Source organism: Mobula hypostoma, chromosome 24 (genome assembly GCF_963921235.1).
Source record: "Mobula hypostoma chromosome 24, sMobHyp1.1, whole genome shotgun sequence".
Taxonomy (NCBI): Eukaryota; Metazoa; Chordata; class Chondrichthyes; order Myliobatiformes; family Myliobatidae; genus Mobula; species Mobula hypostoma.
In genome coordinates this window covers 20639266-20663203 of record NC_086120.1, presented here as the reverse complement: position 1 = coordinate 20663203, position 23938 = coordinate 20639266, and the positions used below count along the sequence as shown (strand labels likewise).

Here is a 23938-nt window from a genome sequence, read left to right as displayed (position 1 = left end):
TCCATGAACACTACCTCACTTTTTCCTCTCTCTTTAGCACTGTCTTTTGCGTATATTTAATCGTAATTTATAGTGCTTTTTATTCATTGCATTACACTGCTGGAAGGCTATCAAAGCTTGCAACACGACCTGGACTTGCTGGAAAGATGGGCTGAAATTAGCAGACAAAATTTAGTGCAGACAAGTGTGAGGTGTTGCACTTTGGGAGGACAAACTAGGGTAAGACATACACAGTGAACATTGGGCACTGAGGAGTGTGGTAGATCAGAGGAATCTGGGAATACTGATCCATAATTTCATGAAGGTAGCATCACAGGTAGATAGGGTTGTCAAGAGAGCTTTTGGTACATTGGCCTTCATAAATGAAAGTATTGAATACAGGAGTTGGAATGATATGTTGAACGTATAAGATGGGGGTGTTATATGGAAGGCAGGGTTAAGGGTTGGCACAACATTGTGGGCCGAAGGGCCTGTACTGCGCTGTACTATTCTATGTTCTGTGTTGGTGAGATCAAATGTGGAGTACTGTGTGCATTTCTGGTCACTCACGTGCAGGAAGGATATCAATAAGATTGAAAGAGCACAGAGAAAATTTACAAGGATATTGCTGGGACTTGAGGACTGAGCTACTGAGAGAAGTTGAGTAGGTTAGGACTTCATTCCCTGGAGTGTAGAAAAATGAGGGGAGTTTTGATGGAGGGATACAAAATTATGAGGGATATAGATGGGCTAAATGCAAGCAGGCTTTTCCCGCTGAAGTTGAGTTAAGCTAAAACTAGAGGTTATAAGTTAAGGGTTCAGAGGAAGCTGAGGGAGAACTTCTTCACTCAGAGGGTGGCATGAGTGTGGAGTGAGATGCCAGCAGAAGTGCTGGGTGCATGATGAGGGATGCTTGGCAAACCTGGATGGCAGGGGCAGGGAAGGCTATGGTCCAGGTGCAGATCAATGAGACTAAGTGGGAGAGTGGTTTAGCACGGACTAAATGGACTAAATAGCCTTTTCAGTTGCAGGTCTCTATGACTCTAAAACAACAAATTCCATGACATATGTCAGTCATAGTAAGCCTGATACCGATATGAGAGTAAAACCTAAAGATTTACAGCCCTCTGAAGATCCAGAGAGATTCCAAACAGCCCCCACCATCTCCGCCTTCACTGTCCTTCTCTTTCACATCTTGCCACATTCACACGTTTGTGTTAACATTAAAGGCCCCAGCACCCATAGTCTCACATTCTGATCTTTTATTTCTTATTTATGTCAGCTCTTCGATTCCTCGTCCACAGTTCCTTTCGCACTACACATTCCAACTTCTGATCAAGTGGCAAGGAGTGTAATGTTATTCACAAGCATAACAATGTCTTGAAGCGTCTGGGGCTAAAACTTTCTATAGCCCCCCCCCACCACATCATTATTTCCATCACCTCTCCCCAATGCTATCAGACCCTCCTGACCCCTTCTGTTTTACTCCTCATCTGATTAAACCATTGATCCATAACATCCACGCCATTTGTACTCTCATTAACCTCCTCCTGTTTTATCCTTTATCATCCACAGTTTCAGAATCTCTTATTGTTTTATCATCTACATTTCCTGAAGATTTAAAACATGGGCAACAAAAAGGAACATAAAAAGGGAAGATAGACTGTGGCAATAGAAACAAGCAACAAGTACAAGTCAGATCCTAGAAGCTTCAGCAAGTAGATAGAAAAAGTGAAACCAAAACAAGCAATAGCCTCTAGGGCAGGGGTTCCCAACCTTTTTTATGCCGTGGACAAATATCATTCAGCAAAGGGTCCATGGACCCCAGGGTAGAAACCCCTGCTCTGGGAGAATGGGAATGGGGGAAGTAATAATGGGAAATGGAAGAGGTCTGAACAAGTACTCTGTATTTGCCTTCATGGTAGAAAACACAAAGAGCATCCTAACCGGGGGGAGAGGAAGAATTGAAGAATCTAAACAGTGCAAGGCAAACTAATGGGAGTAAAGGCCAGCTTTCTAAGATCTTGAAAGAAGTGGTTGTGTGGATAATGGATGCATTGCTTATGATCATCCAAAGCTCCCAAGGGGAACCAGCAGGATATTGAGAACATCATAATGGAAGCTTGAAAACTGTGTGGGGCAAGCCATTGCATAGGTTCAAGGCTAAAGTAGACAAATTCAGTTCAGAGGGAGAAGGGATCAAAGGTCATGAGAACCATGAAAAAAGTGGATTTGAGACCAATTATCTCACTGTATAGTGGAGCAAGCTTGAGAGCCAAAAGAACTACTTCTATCTTTTATGTTCTTTTTAGCCCACAACCAATCGATTAGATCAAAGCTCTGCAATCCTTTACATTCAACTGTGAATAATCAAAGAGGAAGATGCTGCACTAACAACAAGCCCATTCCTCAGGGTTAGTGTTGAGCAGAACTTTGAGTGCTAAAGAATAAGATGAACCACTTGTAACTATTCCCCATTTATGACAAATCAGTCATCAATCTCGTTCAGCTATTAAGTTACTCGCCATCATAGAGACCTGGATTCAATTACCTTGATTCACCCTGCAATATATCAAAACAAGAAATAGGTGTAGCAAAGTCTGCAGGACCCAGCTACATCCCGGCTGCGGTGCTTCCAATTGATATGTTCTTCACCTTCAGCCAAAGCTCTGGCAAACAGCTCTTGTACGGTACAACAGTGGGATCTAACTGACAAAGAAGAAAAATTGTCCGTGCATGTCCTGGTCACATAAAGCAGGAATGCATCCTTTATGGTCTATTACCACTCATCTCACTCTAACCTTATTTATCAGCAAAATGATGGAAGGCATCATCATCATCATCTTCATCATCAGCATCAATAATATCAAACTGCACTGGTGTCACAATTCGAGTTTCGTTACGGCCACTCAGCTCCAGACTTCATCTCATTCTTGGTCCAAATGTGGACAAAGGAGTAGAATTCCAGAGGTAAGGTGAAAATGACTTCTTTTGTATCAAGGCAGAATTTGATGGAGTGAGATTTCCAGGAGCCCTGGCAAAACTAACTTCAACAGGAATTAAGGAGCGGGTTCTGCAGTTGAGTTATACCTCACACAAAGGAATACTTTATGGTTATTGGAGGGCAATCATCTCAATCCCAGGATATATTTATAGAAGTTCCTCAGGACAGTGTCTGAGGTCCGAACACTTCCATGATTTTATGAATAGTCGTCGATCAGAATATCAGAAATGGGGGCATTCACTGACAGATGCACAATGTAACTCCATTTGCAGATCTTTAGATAATGAAGCAGCCTTTGCCTGCGTACAGCTACATTAAACATGGGAAGCACGGGTTCAACATTGCAGAAACATCCTTAGATCAAATATGCCAAGCATCTATTATCTCCAGTGAGAGGGAATCTGACCTCATGCCTTGGTGTCCAAAGGGATCTCAGCATTACCACTGTCAAGGTTTCTGCCAACAATATCCATCAGATTATCACTGACATACAGTAAATACCATGTCCTTCCCTGGCCACCATCTACACTGGGTTCAAGAACAATTACTTCGCTTCAGCTATTCGATTCTAAAACCAACTTTCACAACTCTAATCACTATCTCAGTACAGCAACTCTATGACCACTGTGAACTACAATGGACTTTATTTATATTCCGTTCATATCATGTTCTTTCTTGTAAAAATTGTACGTAGTTGTTTTGTTGTGAATATTATGTGTTTGATGCTACATCCCTGTCTGTGATACTGCTGCAGGTATATTTTACATTGTGTCTGTGCAGGCAACTGCTTGTACATATGACAATAAATTTGACATGACTTTGGCTTTCTTGAATCCAGCTGAGAGTACTGCCGTGATGCTATTGAGAAAGGAGTTCCACAACTTAGACATGGAGGGACAGGGACATGTTTGCAAGATAGTAGGCAGCATAGAGGGAGGCCAAAGGTGGCTACATTCCCATAGTCAGATTCCTCATCGTTCCTGATGTGCGAGGTTGTGAGCTTGGGATGTACTGTCAGAATGGCCCAGGTGAATACAGTAGCTGCAGTAGGTTTTGTGGTTGGTTCACATTGTAGCTGCTGGAGGTGGAGAGGGTAAATGTTCAGAGTGGTGTTCTTTCAACATCTGTGGATGTAAATCCTGAAGTTTCACACTCAACAGCACTGTGGGAGCATCTTCACGAGAAATAATGCAACAGTTTAAGAAAGCTCTCCCCCTTTCTCAAGGGATAGGCAACAGATGCTGGCTTTGCCAGTGACGTTAAGCCCCACAAACAAGAAAAAAATCTTCTGTATGACATATTCTCTAGGATGTAGGCCAATTAGCAGGAAATTAGTCTTTCCCTCTTACAGTGTTGCAGCCTAGCAGAGTCTAAAGGGAATGTCATAATTTAGCAGCAACACTTACCCAACCCCATAGCCTTTTAAGAAAGGCCTTAAAACATTGTGGTATTTATCGCGCCGTAACCTAGCAACAGGCAGATTTCCCATTGCAATAGATAAAGTTTGAACATAAAAAAAACTCAAAGATCTCTAAACTGTATTGAAAGGAATATGGAGTATTCAGATTGTAGACCAGTGCTCTTAAAACATTAAGAAGGGCTAGACTATTCAGCTTAACCAAAATTCTGCCAATATCTGTCTTGAATATAGGGCCAATTGGGTCTTCACAGCCCCCTCAGGCCTAAAACTCCACACATTCATTGCCTGTAGGGTGAAAAGCCCTCCTCATTCTGTCCAGAATAGGCAAAGACTTAACTTTAAATTGTGCTTTGTGGTTCCAAATACCCCAGCCAGATAAAACATATTCCCGCGTCTACCCTGCCAGGTCAGACTAATACAGCAGATTGAAAGAGGCTGCCGGGGCTCTTTAGCTAGTTCCATCACGGGCACAACCCTCCCAACCATTGACAACATCTTCATTGGGCAGTGCCTCAAGAAGGGAGCATCCATTATGAAGGTTCATCACCATCCCTATTGTCACTAATCCACCAGGGAGGAGGTACTGGAGCCTGAAGACCCACACTCAATGATTAAGGAACAGCTTATTCCCCACTAGCATCAGATTTCTGAACGGTCCACCAACACTCCCTCGCTATTTCTCTTTTGCACTAATTTGCTCACTTGTTAATTGTAACTTATTGTGATTTCAGATGTCTTGCACCACACTGCTGCCACAAAACGACAAATTTCACAACATACGTCAGTGATCATAAACCTGATTCTGAACCGGGCCAAGTTACCCCTGTCGCTCACCAAGCTCGTCCCATTTGCCCACATTTGGCTGAAATATCTTCAGGAAAGAGGGTGCTCATCTACTTCCCCTTTCAAGGTGCTGATTGATTCTATTTCCATCCTTTCTACAGAGGATTCAATGCCCCCAGGTAAAAATTATTTTCCTCAAATCTCTCCTCCACTCCACATCTGTGACCTGGTTCTTGGTTGGCCAATTCTCACAATGAGGGAAGGAGACCCAAAAGAGTTTGTAAATTCTGTAGGGATTTAGTGTGTCCATTCGTGGGCCATTGATAAAAGATAACCACCAAGAATTCCATAGTCATACAATCTGGGAACATATACTGTTTCAATGGTCTCAAAATGGTGGTTGTGACACGTTCAGTGCGGTAGCGCTTGTCATTCTCACTTTCAGCTTCCACCGTTACCTAGCAGTCTTACGAAAGGGAGAGCTGAATGTGCAAGTCTCTTTCTGCCAGTGGGTAGCCTCTCCAACAGCAGCCTCAGGTAGTGCCTCGTCGCTGGCAACACATGGCAACTGAACTCCTCTCGGACTCAGGCTGAACTACAGAGGATGGGGAGGAGGTCTGGCCCCTGCACACGTAGCACGCAGGCCTACCAGCGTGTGGACAGGCCCTGGTGCTCATGAACCAGGTCCCCAGCTATGGGTAACTAGCCCACCTGCCTTGTGGGCAGCCTCGGGAGAGACGAAGGCGACGGGAGTAAACACAGACAGCAAATCCGGAGTGAAGGCTCTAAGGCGGCTGGACGTCATTGAACATCCTTCCGGCAGCTCCTGCAGCCAAGCTGGTGCCAAACGTATTGCTTCATAAGCTTTCCTTTGGACTACACTGGTGAGGAAGAGAGGGAGATCTTGACGACTGAGCATCTCAGGATCTCCATACCTTCCGACCAGGCTTGTGATGATGATCCTTCGAGACAGATGGATGCCAACGACAATAACAACTGTTTCAATGAGATTACTTCATTCTTCTAAGCTCCTAGATCCCAGCCTATTTAACCTTTCCTTGCAGGACTAGCTCCCCATTCCAATACACTTTTTCTTCTTGTACAGATGTTGACTTTCACCGGGATAGGGCATGATGCAGACGAGGTGCCTGCCTGGCCTCACCACCCTTGCCCCTGACAGATGAGCAGAGGCAGTGAGATGCAACTTGTTTCAGACTGGGGTTGACAGTGGAAAGGGGCTGGAGAGGGCCAGCAGGATCCCACCCTTAAGCTTCTCCTGTCCAGACCAAAACACTTCCCACAAGGAATCCTTGCAAAGAGACCAGAAGTGAAAACATCCTATTCCCAGCCAGTAGAAATTAAATTAGTTAAAGTGTTCTAGCCAAGATCACCAAATTAAGGTCAATGATGAAACCAGGGATTAGATTCCTGTGTGGTTCAATGGTAACCCTCTTTCCATCAGGTGAGAGGGGAATGTTTTAGTCAAGGGACAACTTCTTTTTAAAAACACAAATGGGGTATCTGTGGAAATGAGCTGCCAGAAGAACTGGTTGAGGCAAGTATAATAACAAGTTCCAAAAGACAGTCAACATGTTCATGGGTTTGAAAGGTCCAGAAGGTTATGGGCCAGATGCAGGCAAATTGGATTAGCTTGGATGGGCATCTTGGTTGGCATGGACCAGTTAGTCCAAAGGGCCCGTTTCCGTGCTGTATGACTCCATGCCGTTTTCCCTCCCTCTGCCCTCCCCAGACGTGGTTTACAATTGGCCTCCCCCTCCTCCTGTTTCGTACGATTGTACATCTGGACACCTCCATTCAGACAGACTAAGCTGCTCGCTTCTGTTCAGCAAACACGGAACACCATGCTCGTATGAAACTGTACAGTGATTTGTCCCCAGAAGAAAAGTTCGCGCTGGTTGCTCCCCAAGTGGTGACTATGAGGAGCTGGGGCTGGACAATTTAACGAAGGAAGACTGACTCCAATCCAAAAGGCTGTGGAAGGCCGAGTCCCTAAGCCCCAGTCCATGGGATCTTGCTCTGCACTGGTTTCCTGCTCACGGTGCCAGAGACCCAGGTTCAATCCTGAGCTCAGGGGCTGTCTGGGTGAGGTCTGTACATTCTTCCTGTAGCTGCATGTGTGTCATCCAGGTGCTGCAATTTCCTCCCACATCCCAAAGGCATACAGACTGGTAGATCAATTGGCTACCATAAATTAACCTTGGCATGCAGGTGAGTGGAAGAATTTGGAAATGTTGATGAGAATATGGGAGAATGAAACATGGGATGAGCATGGGATTAGTTCAGAGGGGTTGTTGGTAATTGGTGCAGAGCCAGAGGTTCTGAGGGCCTGTTTCTGTGCTAAATCTCTTCCATGAATCTAAGATACACTGCTTACCTTCTCCAGTTCATCGTGCAGTTGGGCCAAGCTGGGTCTAAGCAGCTTCTCGCCGACGCCAGTAACCGTATTGCAGTAGAAGTCTATCCTTGGCACCACGTCGATAGTGTTGTGGCCAAAGGTCCTGCTGTAGCTGGTGCTGGAATGGGTATTGAGGTGCCCTGAACTCCCATCACTGTGCAAGGTGTCTCCATTTGGCCAGATGCCATCCTGACTCTGGTCACTAGAACTCAGGAAATTTGCACCAAACCTATCCTTAGATCCCACATTCGGGAAGGCGTTAGGATAGTCCTGGGAAACAGCGGTTTCCTTCACCATGTCTACCTGGAACCTGCTCAGCATTATTCCACTGATCTCTGCTCCAGCTTACACATCAGCCAGTCTCTCACGCTGCATCACCGCTCGAAGCCCCCAGCAAAGGGATCAGTTTCCATCTCACAGAGTTTCAGCTGTCCAGCCTCCCTGCTGCCTCTGCCTTGGATATGAACCCTCACACAGTAACTAATGTCAAGCTGCACCAGCAGGGTTTCAAAGCTCCCTGCTGAATGGCATTTCAAACAAACCATTAACACAATTCCTCTCTCCATCTCTTCTATTCTTAAATGCCAGATGGGTTCAATTAGTTGTAAAGGGAGTGGATAAATCTCAAACCAAATTCTTGTTGGTTGGTTGGTATTAAGTGACAGGTTACGTAGCTAATTGTAGGTCAAATCCTCCACACCTGATCTTATTGGATAAAGAGATTGCATCAAACTTGGGAGATGACCAGCCCCTAATCTCCCACAGGGCAGATATTGCTGTGATATGCCAATGACAACGTTGCTTAATTGAAATTCCAGCCCAGCATGTGCATAACTGTTTATTTAACAGCTTGAAGCAGAGAGGCTGAGGGTGATCTGACAAAAGTATTCAAAATTATGAGGTTCATAGATAGGGTGGGTGATGAGAAAAAATTTTCCCACACACGAGATGTCTAAAGCCCGAAGGCATAGATTTAAGGTGAGAAGGTTAAAGGGGATCTGAGAAATTATATTTCTCACTAAGAGAGCAGTAGCAATGTATAATATGCTGCCTGGGAAGGTGGTGAAAGTTGTACTCTCCCAACATTTAGTAGGTAATTAGCTGAGCATTTGAATTACCAAGGTAGACTAGGCACCACCAGGCTCAAGAACAGCTACTACCCCACAGCCATTAGGCTCCTGAGCAAAGGGGGTAACTACACTCTCTTGCTCATCCATTGAGATGTTCCCACAACCAATTATCTGACTTTAGACACTAGACACTAGAATACTACAGCACAGTACAGGCCCTTCAGCCCTCGATGTTGTGCCGACCCATATATTCCTTTAAAAAAACGTACTAAACCCACACTACCCCGTAACCCTCTATTTTTCTTTCATCCATGTGCCTGTCCATGAGGCTCTTAAATACCCCTAATGTTTTAGCCTCCACCACCATCCCTGGCAAGTCATTCCAGGCACCCACAACCCTCTGTGTAAAAAAATTTACCCCTGATGTCTCTCCTGAACTTTCCTCCCTTAACTTTGTACATATGCCCTCTGGTGTTTGCTATTCGTGCCCTGGGAAACAGGTACTGTCTATCCACCCTATCTATGCCTCTCATAATCTTGTCCCCTCTCATCCTTCTACGCTCCAAAGAGAAAAGTCCCAGCTCTGCTAACCTTGCCTCATAAGACTTGTTTTCCAATCCAGGCAACATCCTGGTAAATCTCCTCTGCACCCTCTCCATAGCTTCCACATCCTTCCTATAATGAGGTGACCCAGAACTGAACACAATACTCTAAGTGTGGTCTCACCAGAGATTTGTAGAGTTACAACATGACCTCTCTATTCTTGAACTCAATCCCCCTATTAATGAAGCCTAGCATCCCATAGGCCTTCTTAACTATCCTATCAACCTGTGCAGCGACCTTGAGGGATGTATGAATTTGAAACCCAAGGTCCCTCTGTTCATCCACACTCTTAAGTAACCGACCATTAACCCTGTACTCAGCCTTCTGGTTTGTCCTTCCAAAATGCATAACCTCACACTTATCCGGATTGAACTCCATCTGCCACTTTTCTGCCCAACTCTCCATCCCATCTATATCCTCTTGTAACCTTCGACAACCTACAGCTCCAGCCACAACTCCTCCAATCTGCATGTCGTCTGCAAACTTACTCACCCATCCTTCCGCCTCTTCATCCAGGTCATTTATAAAAATCTCAAAGAGCAGGGGTCCCAGGACAGATCCTTGTGGCAACTGCAGGAAACATAAAGTTGTGGTGGTAGGGGATTTTAATTTTCCATATATTGATTGGGACTCCCATACTGTTAAGGGTCTAGATGGTTTAGAGTTTGTAAAATGTGATCAGGAAAGTTTTCTAAATCAATATATAGAGGGACCAACTAGAGGGGATGCAATATTGGATCTCCTGTTAGGAAACGAGTTAGGACAAGTGACGGAAGTCTATGTAGGGGAGCACTTTGGTTCCAGTGATCATAACACCATTAGTTTCAATTTGATCATGGACAAGGATAGATCTGGTCCTGGGGTTGAGGTTCTGAACTGGAAGAAGGACAAATTTGAAGAAATGAAAAAGGATCTAAAAAGCGTGGATTGGGACAGGTTGTTCTCTGGCAAAGATGTGATCAGTAGGTGGGAAACCTTCAAAGGAGAAATTTTGAGAATTCAGAGTTTGTATGTTCCTGTCAGGATTAAAGGCAAAGTGAATAGGAATAAGGAACCTTGGTTCTCAAGGGATATTGCAACTCTGATAAAGAAGAAGAGGGAGTTGTATGAAATGTATAGGAAACAGGGAGTAAATCAGGTGCTTGAGGAGTATAAGAAGTGCAAGAAAATACTTAAGAAAGTAATCAGGAGGGCTAAAAGAAGACATGAGGTTGCCTTGGCAGTCAAAGTGAAGGATAATCCGAAGAGCTTTTTACAGGTATATTAAGAGCAAAAGGATTGTAAGGGATAAAATTGGTCTTGAAGGTCAGAGTGGTCGGCTATGTGCGGAACCAAAGGAAGTGGGGGAGATCTTAAATAGGTTTTTTGCGTCTGTATTTACTAAGGAAACTGGCATGAAGTCTATGGAATTGAGGGAATCAAGTAGTGAGATCATGGAAACTGTACAGATTGAAAAGGAGGAGGTGCTTGCTGTCTTGAGGAAAATTAAAGTGGATAAATCCCCGGGACCTGACAGGGTGTTCCCTAGGACCTTGAAGGAGACTAGTGTTGAAATTGCGGGGGCCCTGGCAGAAATATTTAAAATGTCGCTGTCTACGGGTGAGGTGCCGGCGGATTGGAGAGTAGCTCATGTTCTTCCGTTGTTTAAAAAAGGATTGAAAAGTAATCCGGGAAATTATAGGCCAGTAAATTTAACGTCGGTAGTAGGTAAGTTATTGGAGAGAGTACTAAGAGACAGAATCTACAAGCATTTGGATAGACAGGGACTTATTAGGGAGAGTCAACATGGCTTTGTGCGTGGTAGGTCATGTTTGACCAATCTATTGGAGTTTTTCGAGGAGGTTACCAGGAAAGTGGATGAAGGGAAGGCAGTGGATATTATCTACATGGACTTCAGTAAGGCCTTTGACAAGGTCCTGCATGGGAGGTTAGTTAGGAAAATTCAGTCGCTAGGTATAAATGGAGAGGTGGTAAATTGGATTCGACATTGGCTCAATGGAAGAAGCCAAAGAGTGGTAGTATAGAATTGCTTCTCCGAGTGGAGGTCTGTGACTAGTGGTGTCCCACAGGGATCAGTGCTGGGTCCATTGTTATTTGTCATCTATATCAATGATCTGGATGATAATGTGGTAAATTGGATCAGCAAATTTGCTGATGATACAAAGATTGGAGGTGTAGTAGACAGTGAGGAAGGTTTTCAGAGCCAGCAGAGGGACTTGGACCGGCTGGAAAAATGGGCTGAAAAATGGCAGATGGAGTTTAATACAGACAAGTGTGAGGTATTGCACGTTGGAAGGACAAACCAAGGTAGAACATACAGGGTTAATGGTAAGGCACTGAGGAGTGCAGTAGAACAGAGGGAGTTGGGAATGCAGATACAAAATTCCCTAAAAGTGGCGTCACAGGTAGATAGGGTCGTAAAGAGAGCTTTTGGTACATTGGCCTTTATTAATCAAAGTATTGAGTATAAGAGCTGGAATGTTATTATGAGATTGTATAAGGCATTGGTGAGGCTGAATCTGGAGTATTGTGTTCAGTTTTGGTCACCAAATTACAGGAAGGATATAAATAAGGTTGAAAGAGTGCAGAGAAGGTTTACAAGGATGTTGCCGGGACTTGAGAAACTCAGTTACAGAGAAAGGTTGAATAGGTTAGGACTTTATTCCCTGGAGCGTAGAAGAATGAGGGGAGATTTGATAGAGGTATATAAAATTATGATGGGTATAGATAGAGTGAATGCAAGCAGGCTTTTTCCACTGAGGCAAGGGGAGAAAGAAACCAGAGGACATGGGTTAAGGGTGAGGGGGGAAAAGTTTAAAGGGAACATTAGGAAGGGCTTCTTCACACAGAGAGTGATGGGAGTATGGAATGAGCTGCCAGATGAGGTGGTAAATGCGGGTTCTTTTTTAACATTTAAGAATAAATTGGACAGATACATGGATGGGAGATGTATGGAGGGATATGGTCCGTGTGCAGGTCAATGGGACTAGGCAGAAAATGGTTCGGCACAGCCAAGAATGGCCAAAAGGCCTGTTTCTGTGCTGTAGTTATCTATGGTTTCTATGGTTACTCCACTAGTCACCGACCTCCAGGCAGAATACTTTCCTTCCACTACTACCCTCTGCTTTCTTCCTGTAAGCCAACTTTTTTATCCAAACAGCCAAGGTTCCACTGATCTCATGCCTCATGACTTTCTGGATGAGTCTCTCGTGGGGGACCTTGTCAAATGCCTTGCTAAAATCCATGTAGACCACATCTACCACCCTACCCTCATCAATTTCTTTTGTTACCTCTTCAAAAAGCTGAATTAGGCTTGTGAGGCATGACCTTCCCTTCACAAAGCCATGTTGACTATCCTTGAGTAGACTGTACTTCTCCAAATGCTTGTAGATCCTATCCTTAAGAATCTTTTCCAATAGTTTGCAGACCACTGATGTAAGACTCACCGGTCTATAGTTCCAAGTATTCTCCCTATTACCTTTTTTAAACAAGGGAACTACATTTGCCATTCTCCAATCCTCTGGCACCTCCCCCGCAGCCAAAGAGGATTCAAAGATCATAGCTACTGCTCCAGCGATCTCTTCTCTCATTTCCCACAGCAACCTGGGGTATATCACGTCCGGCCCTGGGGACTTATCAATTTTGATGTTTTTAAGAAGATCCAACACTTCTTCTTCCTTAATCTCCACATTGTCCAGCACACAGGCTTGTTCTATTTCGACCTCACCCTGATCAAAGTCCTTTTCACTCCTCCACCTCCAAGCACATGTTGCCTTCTTTATCCTTTAGTGGCCCCACCTTCATTCTTGTCATCACATCATCACATTCTTCACATGCGCATAGAACATCTTGGGGTTCTCCTTAATCCTACATGCCAAGGCCTTCTCATGCCTCTTTGAGCTCTCCTAAGTCCTTTCTTAAGCTCCTTCCTGGCTACCCTATATTTCTTATGAGCCCCACCTGCTTCCTGCTTCTTATATCTAACATATGTTTCCTTCTTCCTCTTGACGAGTTGCCTCACGTGTTACGTCAGCCACGGTTCCCTTTTCCTACCATTTTTTCCTTGTCTCAGTGGGACAAACCTATTCTGAACCCACCACAAGTGGTCCCTAAACTTCCTCCACATTACTTCTGTGCTTTCACCCTTGAGCATCTCTCGCTAGTTCCTGCCTCATCCCTTCATAATTAGCCCTTCCCCAGTTAAGCACTTTCCCATTGTGTCTGTTTTTATCCTTTTCCATAGCTATGCTGAAGCTAAGGGAGTTGTGGTCATTCTCACCAAAATGCTCCCCCGTCAAGAGGTCTGCCACCTGACCAGGTTCATTACCCAGAACTAGATCCAGTATGGCCTCTCTTCTCGTCGGCCGGTCCACATACTGTGTCAGGAAACCTTCTTGAACACACCTGACAAATTCAGCCCCTTGAAGTCAGGAGGTGCCAGTCAATATGACAGAAGTTGAAATCACCCATAACTACAACCCTGTATTTCCTGCACCATTCTAAAATCTGCCTGCTTATCTGCTCCTCGGTGTCCCGAAGGCTATTTATGGGCCTATAGACTACTCCCAACATGGTGATCGATCCCTTCCTATTTCTGACTTCCACCCACACTGACCCAGTGGACATTCCCTCTGCAGTGTTCTCCCTTTCTATAGCCGTGATACTATCCCTGACCAGTAATGCTACTCCCCCCCACCTTCTCTACCTCCCATCCTATTCCTTTTAAAACACCTAAACCCCGGTACCTGCATCAGCCAATCCTGCCCTTCCTCCAGCCAAGTTTCAGTAACGGCCACAACATCGTAGTTCCACGTACTGATCCATGCTCTAAGTTCATCCCCTTTATTCCTAATACTCCTAGCATTGAAATAGACACATTTCAACCCCTCTAACTGGCTACATTTATGTTTTGTCCCCTGCCTGTCCTTCCTCACCAACTCAGAACACGTAGCATCATGCCCTTGTCCTTTTACCCTAATCTCTGCACTCACATTCTGATTCCCACCCCCCTGCCAAACTAGTTTAAACCCTCCCCAACAGCTCTTGCAAACCCGCCTGCCAGGATATTGGTCCCTTTCCAGTTCAGGTGCAGCCCGTCCTTTTCGTACAGGTCAGACCTTCCCAGGAGAGATCCCAATGATCCAGAAATCTGAACCCCTGCCCCTTGCACCAACTCTTCAGCATAGCTTCCTGTTCCTACCCTCTCTGTCTCGTGGCACAGGCAGCAATCCCGAGATTACTGCCCTTAAGGTCCAGCTTTTTATCTTCTTTCCTACCTCCCTATATTCCTGCTTCATTAAGGATTCTTTATCTTGTTATCTCATGTTCCCTTTATTTATTGCTATTTATTTATATTTGCATTTGCACAGTTTGTTGTCTTCTGCACTCTAGTTCATCTTTTATTGATCCCGTTATAGATAGATACTTTATCAATCCCAAAGGAAATTGCAGTGGCTCAGTAGCATTACAGGTGCACAGATATACGAATTTACAAATATTGGAAGAGTGGTAAGAAAGAATAAAAAAAAGTTATCTCAAACAGGCTACTGGGAGGAGTCATCACCTCCATGGCTACAGGCTGACACATTTTAGAGCCTCGTGGCCGAGGGTAAGAATGGCTTCGTTGGAGCAGTGCCGTTGTCTTGGTCTATTACTAAAAGTGTTCCTCTGTTCAGCCAAGCTCGCATGCAGAGGGTGAGAAGCATTGTAGAAAATTGCCAGGATTGTTACTACTCTATAGATTTGCTGAGTATGCCCACGAGAAAATGAATCTCTGTATTGTATATGGTGACGTGCTGCATATGTACTTTAATAATAAAAGTTATTTTAAACTTTGAACCTTGTACAGTCCAAGTACCAGCAAATGGCATTAGTGTAGATTGCTACATGATGGTTTTCGTGGATGAGTTTCCGTGATACTAAATCCACAGCAGTGCACTTAAAGGACTTAGACCTAACTTCAAGAATACAACACAAGTCAGTTCTCCCAATTAAAGAGGCATTATATAAAAGGGCCCCAAACAGTCCTTCCAGGTGAGGCATCACTTCACCTGTGAGTCGACTGGGGTGATATACTGCGTCCGGTGCTCCCGATGTGGCCTTTTATATATTGGCGAGACCTGACACAGACTGGGAGACCGCTTTGCTGAACATCTACGCTCTGTCCGCCAGAGAAAGCAGGATCTCCCAGTGGCCACACATTTTAATTCCACATCCCATTCCCATTCTGACATGTCTATCCACGGCCTCCTCTACTGTAAAGATGAAGCCACACTCAGGTTGGAGGAACAACACCTTATATTCCATCTGGGTAGCCTCCAACCTGATGGCATGAACATCGACTTCTCTAACTTCTGCTAAGGCCCCACCTCCCCCTCGTACCCCATCTGTTACTCATTTTTATGCACACATTCTTTCTCTCACTCTCCTTTTTCTCCCTCTGTCCCTCTGAATATACCTCTTGCCCATCCTCTAGGTCACCCCCCCCCTTGTCTTTCTTCCCGGACCTCCTGTCCCATGATCCTCTCGTATCCCCTTTTGCCAATCACCTGTCCAGCTCTCGGCTCTATCCCTCCCCCTCCTGTCTTCTCCTATCATTTTGGATCTCCCCCTCCCCCTCCAACTTTCAAATCTCTTACTCACTCTTCCTTCAGTTAGTCCTGACGAAGGGTCTCGGCCTGAAACGTCGACTGCACCTCTTCCTATAGATGCTGCTTGGCCTGCTGCGTTCACCAGCAACTTTGATGTATGTTGCTTGAATTTCCAGCATCTGCAGAATTCCTGTTGGATGGTGTAGGATGTGGGGTTGTAGTCAGATGAGCAGGTCCAGCCGTTTCTGGGGGGAGAAGGCAAAGTGGACCACACCTCAACAGGAAGGTGACCAGCATTGTGACAAGAGGGTGCAATACTGCTGTTAGGGAGGAGTTAGTCAAGGTGGGGCAGAGGGTGAACCCTGAAGGTAAAATTGGAAGGAAGAAAGCCAAACTGAAAGTAGAGGGTTAAAGTATTTAGGAAGGGGAAAAGGAAGGAGAAAGGGGACGACGGGGGTAAAGATAGCCAGCGTGCCACGGCACACGCAGAATTAAGAGTGCACCAGCAAGTAAAGTCAGAGTGGGAAAAATAAAAATGTAAAATTAACAGCAAACCAGAAAGAATGAACAGTTCACCGTTGTTCAGCTCAGCAGAAGGACTTTGCTGGCGACACTGTAGCATAGCTGGTAGCACAACACTTTACAGCACCAACTGGAAAATCGGTGGAGGTTCAATTCCCGCCCCTGTCTATAAGGAGTTTGCTTGTTCTCCCTGTGACCACGTGGGTTTCCTCCGGGTGCTCTGGTTTCCTCCCACATCCCAAAGACGTACAGGTTAGGGGTAGTAGGTTGTGAGCATGCTAAACTGGCAACACGTGTGGACTGCCCCTGCAAATCTCCAGACTGTGTTGGTCGTCGGCAAAAAACGATGCATTTCACTGTACATTTTGATGTATCTGCAACAAATCATGCTAATCTTTAATCTTTACTGAGATTAGTGAACACGGAAATAAAATAACTGAATGTATTTTACTGTCCGCCTACGTGAATGCGCAGAGTGTGGGAAAAAGTTGGTGAACAGTGAGCACTGTCAGGAATTTGATGTGAGGGGGAGGGAAGGGAACGTCAACTCAGACCAAATACATACTAAATATTCCTGGATAAAAAAATGTTCAGGAAAGAAAGAAAAGAGGAAGGGTAGCAGTATTGATAGAAATGAATATTACATGATTGAATAGCGGGGTGGCAGTCAAAGAATCAATTCATTTTAAACTAAGAAACAGTAAAGTGTACGTTTTACTACTGGGTGTGTTTTATATGTAGCCATTGAATGGGAGAATATAAAGCATCAAAAATGGAGAAAGATTGGAGCAAAATATATTAAAAACTGTGGAGTAGTTATTTGGAAGGATAGTAATATTATTAAGCACAGAGAAGGTGAAAAACTTCTAATATACTGTATATCAAGTATACGTGTTTCCTATGGTGGGACAGTCTAGAACCAAAGGACATGGCCTCAGAATAAAGGAGTATCCTTTTATAACGGAGATAAGAAGGCATTTCTTTATCCGGAGACTGGTGAATCTGTGGAATTCATTGCCATAGGTGGCTGCGGAGGCCATCTTTACATATATTTAAGGAAGAGGTTGATAGACTCTTGATTAGTCAGGGCATGAAGGGATATGGGTAGAAGAGAAGAGATTGGGGCTGAGAGGAAAAATGGATCAGCCATGATAAAATGGCAGAGCAGATTCGATGGGCCAAATGGCCTAATTCTGCTCCTAAATGTTATGGTCTTATGGTTTAAAATTTCTATAGCAATATATTTCTAGTCTGGTTCTGGGGAATTAGGTTGATTAAAGGCATTGTTTCAGTTAGGGGAGCATCTAGGAAATAGTGATCAAATCATAATATGTAGGTTAGTTGTAGAAAAGGAGCGGGAGAAATCTTCTGCAGAAACAATGAATTGAATGATGGGCAATTTCAATGAAATGAGAGTAGATCTGGCTCAGGTAGAATTAAAATGAAATGAGTTGTCTTTAAAGAAGAGAATGGTTCAGGTACAGTTTGAGCACGTTCCCATAAGGGAGAAAGGAAGAATAAACAAATACTGCAGATTGGAATGTGTTTTAAGTGTACATGGATGATGTAAAGTTATACTGGGGAAAGTAAACCAAAAGATTAAACTGCATATGTCAAGAGTCACCTTGTAAATATCAACGGGAACCAACCGATCACAAGTGAACCAGAGGCAAAATGAAAATTAATGTAAGAAAAGGCAAGTTGGCTAAATAACAGAAATCTGAAAGTCAGGGTTGTTTTTCAGACTGGAAGAAAATGATAGTGACATCGCCCAGAACTGGAGTTAGGGCCATTGCCTTTTTGACTTACTTTAATAACCTCCAGTAATGATGCAAGCCACAGTTTCTTTGTAAATGAAAGTATTATGAAACTGTGAAGCAGATATTGATAGTTTGCAGCAGCATATAAACTGGCTGGTGGAATGGGCAGGTGAGCGGCAAATGAAGGTTAATGCAGAAATATATGAGGTGATGCATTCTAGTAGGAAGAATAGAGAGAAGGATACTGTTTTAAAAAGAGCACAGGAGCACAGGAGCAGAGGGGCAAATCATTGAAAGTGGTGGGACAAGTTGTGAAAGCTGTTAATAATATGTTATAATATATACACAATTTTGGGCTTAATCAATAGGGGGACTAAGAATAAAAGGAAACTCATGCTTACCCATCATAAAACACCTCCCCCAGCTAAATTGATGTATTATGTTCAATTCTGCTTGCCATCTTATAGGAAACTTTGACAAGTGTCTATAGACATGTGGTGATGCAACACTATCTGCTTGCATCATGGCCTAGTACGGAAACACCAATGCCCTTGAATGAAAACTCATATAAAACGTAGTAGATTCAGCCAGTCCATGACAGGTAAAGCCGTCCACACCATCACAAGTCATGCTGTCACAGGAAAGCAGCATCCATTATCAAGGACCACCACCATCCAGGCGTATCATCGGGAAAGAGATGCAGGAGCCTCGTGTCCCACACCATCAGGTTCACCTGTGGACTCACTTTCAAGAACTCTACAACTCATGTTCTCAGCATTTATTACTTACTTATTTATTGTTTATTTTATAGAGGTACAGCACGGTAACAGGCCTCTCCAGCCAAACGAGCCTGCACTGCCCAATTGTACCATGTGACCAACTAACCTACTAACTCATACGTCTTTCAAATTTGGGAGGAAACCAGATCACCTGAAGGAAACCCAAGTGGTCACAGGAAGAACACGTAAACTCCTTCTGGACAGCAATGGGAATTGAATGCTGTCCGCTGGTGCTGTAAGCGCTACCATGCTGTCCAGATTATGATTTTGTATTTTTTATTTCCTTTCTGTATTTGCACAATTAGTTGTCTTTTGCACATCGGCTGTTTGCTTGTTTTCGTTGGGTGGAGTTTTTCACTGATTCTATTGTGTTTCTTTGCTTTTACTGTGGATGTCTGCAAGAAAATGAATCTTATATGTACTTTGATAATAAATTTACTTTGAACTTTGGAAGGGTGTGAAGGCATTGGACAAGGTCCAGAAAGAATATATGAAAATAGTTCATGAGATGAGGGATTACAGATACAGGAGAAGATCAGGAAGATCGAGAATGTCTTCTTTCCATAGAAGGCTAAGGGGAGATTTGATAGGAAATGAAGATGGCTCTGGACAGAATGCATAATGTGATGGGGTTGCTGTTGGAGATGAGGGCAAGAGATTATAGGTATGAAGGAAAAAGTAAGTGACCTGAGGAATTTTTTCTGCAGCACTGTTGGAATCAGCAGTACTTTGCCTGCACACAAGGCAAGTTCCACTGAAGGCTTCAAAGGGATGATCAGTGGAAAAGAATTAACAAGGCTTCAGAGAAAAGGCCAGTGGGTGGAGAAGAAGAATTGTTCTGGGAGACAGACAGATTGGACATGATAGGCAGAATGACCCAATTCTGCTCCTATGCCTCATGGACTGAGTGGCCTCTTTCTGAGGTACAACCATTTTATAGTCGGTAGGCTGGAAGGAAGGAAGTGGATGGTGAGATTGTGAGGGGAATGGTGGTGCTGAGGTTTTGGAGTATGGGATAATAATAATAACTTTATTTATAAAGCACTTTTCATACAGATAATGTCGTTCAAAGTGCTTTGAGTTCGTCCATTGTTGACGTCGATGAGGACCTCAACACCATTATGATGGTGTCGAGACTAGCACGTGATTTGGATTTAAGTGAGGGAGAGTTTCACAGCATCAGCCTCACTTTCTCTTCCCAATTCCCATCTGGATCCAGTGGCAAGACAGGATCGAGACGGCTGGAGATGGGACTAGGCGCAGTGGATGACCAGGACGCCTTTTGTGTCTTGTCCTGCTCTACACGTTCCACGACGCTTGCAGAGACCGCCTTCTTGACCGTTGGACCTTCCATTGGTCTCGTCCGCTCAATCCGCCCGAGTCTGTCCTCACATGCTGGGATAGACAACTCCCTATCTCACCAAGGGTTTGAGACCTGTCAGCTACTCTCACCTGGTTTAGCTGGCTTGTCGAAGCCCTTGCCCAGGGTGTGGCCGATGTCACATGCAAACAGTTACGTGGAGCCACAGGTGAGAGCTGAGTGCCGGGTGGGGACCAAAGGTGGACTAACGCGACATGTCCCCCCACCAGAGGTGCTACCCCTGCCTGACACCCCACACACCCCAAAGTGCTTTACAATGGAATGATAGTACAAACATGAAAATAAAATTTAAAAAACATGAAAATAAAAGACAAAATGATTCAAGTTAAAAACAAGGTTAAATAAATAGATTTTGAGCTGGTGTTTAAGTGTCAACTGAATCTGTGTTCCTTATAGCTTTAGGTATTGAATACTACAGTTTAGGAGCGTAGTTCAAAAAAAGTTGATCTGTCAATTATCTTTTCAGGGATATTTTTTAAATTTGAGAGACTGGGGAAGAAGACCTGAGAGCCTGGGCAGGATTATAAAAAGAAAATGATCCTATGATGTACTCCTGTCCCAGACCATTAAGAGCTTTAAAAACAAGTAAGAGAACTTTAGAACCATGGAAACCATAGAAAAACTACAGCACAGAAACAGGGCTTTTGGCCCTTCTTGGCTGTGCCGAACCATTTTCTGCCTCGTCCCACTGACCAGCACACGGACCATATCCCTCCATACACCTCCCATCCATGTATCTGTCCAATTTATTCTTAAATATTAAAAAAGAACTCGCATTTACCACCTCGTCTGGCAACTCATTCCATACTCCCACCACTCTCTGTGTGAAGAAGCCCCCCCTAATGTTCCCTTTAAACTTTTCCCCCCTCACCCTTAATCCATGTCCTCTGGTTTTTTTCTCCCCTTGCCTCAGTGGAAAAAGCCTGCTTGCATTCACTCTATCAATACCCATCATAATTTTGTATACCTCGATCAAATCTCCCCTCATTCTTCTACGCTCCGGGGAATAAAGTCCTAACCTATTCAACCTTACTCTGTAACTGAGTTTCTCAAGTCCCGGCAACATCCTTGTAAACCTTCTCTGCACTCTTTCAACCTTATTAATATCCTTCCTGTAATTTGGTGACCAAAACTGAACACCAGATTTGGCCTCACCAATACCTTATACAACCTCATCATAACATTCCAGCTCTTATACTCAATACTTTGATTTTAAAATCAATTCTAAAAGATAGGAAGCCAGAGCTGAGTAGCTAGGACAAGGGTGATATGTTCTCTCATCATGCTTCTGGCTCTAGCATCAGGGCTCTAAATGAGCTAAAGTTTGATATTAGATTTCTTTGTAAGGCCAGAAAAAGTGCATTGCAGTAATCCAGTCTGTTTAATAGGAAGATGGGATGAGACTGCTCGCTAGCAGAGCTGATGCTTCCGTGGAATGGAGAAGTGTAGCACACCTGACACACCTACCAGGCCAGAAATTTCCCATTTTGTTGTAAATCACTCTCCCGTAAACTCCCTTACATGAGGATCTTCTGTTGATTGCTTTCTCATGGTGTTTTCGGATTTCAGTGGTTTAAGCACAATTGCACAAAATGTTGGTTCTTTCTGCCACCTAGTGGCCCTAAACTGAAATTTTCAAATGTCTGGCAAACCTGACATCAATTGGAGGATAATTTATTTTACAGTGGTAAACCAGGGGAGATACCCGGGTTTGTCAGTAGTAGGCTTTGGAAGCACAGGAGATGCCATTACCTGGAGGGAGTGGCGGAGTGTGCAACACTATACATTGCAAATGCATTGATTATCCCATCAACTGGGATATAAGAGGCCTCTACAGCTACAGTAGTGGAGATTAAGGCTGTCTGTCTCTCTCGTTCAGTCTTTGGTCTTCTGTCTCACCTCCTCCTCACTGTCCTTCTGCCTGTCTTCCTTCCTGAGGTAAACATGCAAAGAATTCTAATTTAAAAGTGTGATTGAAAATATCTTCAAATTCATAAGCTCAAACCACCAAATCAACTGATCTTCATATCACAGTTGTTTGTAGGGGGAATTGCTGACTGCAAATTGCATATTTGTGTTTGGTGCCTTGGTCATGATCTTGTTGAAAGGCAGAAAATACTCTAGCTCCCATTTCATATATTTTTTATTATAAGAGATCACATTTCAAAAGTGCTTTAGGTGGGAATGAGTATTTTGCGTTGCTTCACTCAGCACCCTCCTGCTGCTCCTTGCAGCACAAATTTTGATATTTTCAGTGTTACCATAGATTTGTTTTCCAATCCCCAATTAAGTTTCGCATCTCCAGGTACTGCCGCAATAACACATCAGCATTGAAGCAAACTCTTTTTAGTCATTTTATTTCAGGAGGTGGACACTGCTGGCAAAGCCAGCATTTATCTTCCTTCCCTAATCGCCCTCGGAAAAAGGTGGTGAGCCTCAGCAATCCTTCAGGTGAAAGTACTTCCATGTACCGTTGGACAAAGAGTGCCAGGATTTGGACCTGGCAGCAAAAAAGACAAGCAATATATTTTCATGTGAGTATTTTGTGATCGGGAAGGGAAGCTGGTGGCCAGTAAGTCCTGGTGTTTCCATCCACAGGATGAGGTCCGGGTTTAGGAAGGGCTCTCCCAGAAAAGCCTTTCATCTGTGAAATGAGCCGCCAGCACAACTGATGCATGCTTGCTCAATATCAACATTTAAGAGAAGTTTGGATAGATACCTGGATGGTAGGGGTATAGATGGCTACGGTCCCGGTACAGGTCAATGGGTGTAGGCAGTTTAAATGGTTTTGGCATGGACTAGATGGGCCAAAGGGCCTGTTTCTGTGCTGTACTTTTCTCTGACTCTACGACCTTGAGACATAACAAAACACTTTGAAGCTTAGCATTTTTGAAACTGCTGTGATGTAGAAAACTTAACAGGCAAAACTCTACAAAAAGCAAAATGACAATGACCAACAAGAGAAAATCTGCAGATGCTGGAAATCTGAGCAACACACACAAAATGCTGGAGGAACTCAGCAGGCCAGGCAGCATCTATGGAAGAAAGTACAGTCGACGTTTTGGGCTGAATCCCTTTGGCAGGACTGGAGAAAAAAAAGCTGAGGAGTAGATACCTTTTAAATCTACTCTTCAGCATTTTCTCTCCAGTCCTGCCGAAGAGTTTCGGCCCAAAATGTCAACTGTACTTTTTTCAATAGATGCTGCCTGGCCTGCTGAGTTCCTCCAGTATTTTGTGTTATGATAATGACCAGATAATTTGTTTTAATGATACTGATTAAAGAATAAATATCAACCGTGTGATCAGGAATAACTTGCCAGCATTTCTCCTTTCTTTTATATTAATTATATCAGACTAAAACCTATCATAATGGACTATGACAATTTTATTTAATTAATCATGTAAAAATGTTATTAATGAACAGCTACATATTTATTTAAATATATTCAACTTTATTTAAGGTTTGGTTAAGAAATACAACACAGCAACCATTTCCCATGTGCACACATACATCAACCAGGTAAGAAACACTTAAATCTATACAACACTTACATCCACATTTGCACTTTCACCATATTGGTTATTAACCATATAACTATCACAAGATCATCCAGTGCTAAAGATCAATGAC

At 43.8% G+C, this 23938-nt stretch overlaps 1 protein-coding gene across 1 annotated transcript in view; it reads right to left on the bottom strand.

The window, feature by feature from the left end:
* LOC134337186 (solute carrier family 12 member 2-like) overlaps positions 1-7899 on the bottom strand; it is an 80730-nt gene extending 72831 nt beyond the window's left edge. The window contains exon 1 of the mRNA XM_063032016.1: positions 7582-7899. Within this exon, the coding sequence (XP_062888086.1) occupies positions 7582-7899 (318 nt within the window). The remainder of the gene's footprint in view (positions 1-7581) is intronic.
* Positions 7900-23938: the final 16039 nt, after the last annotated feature.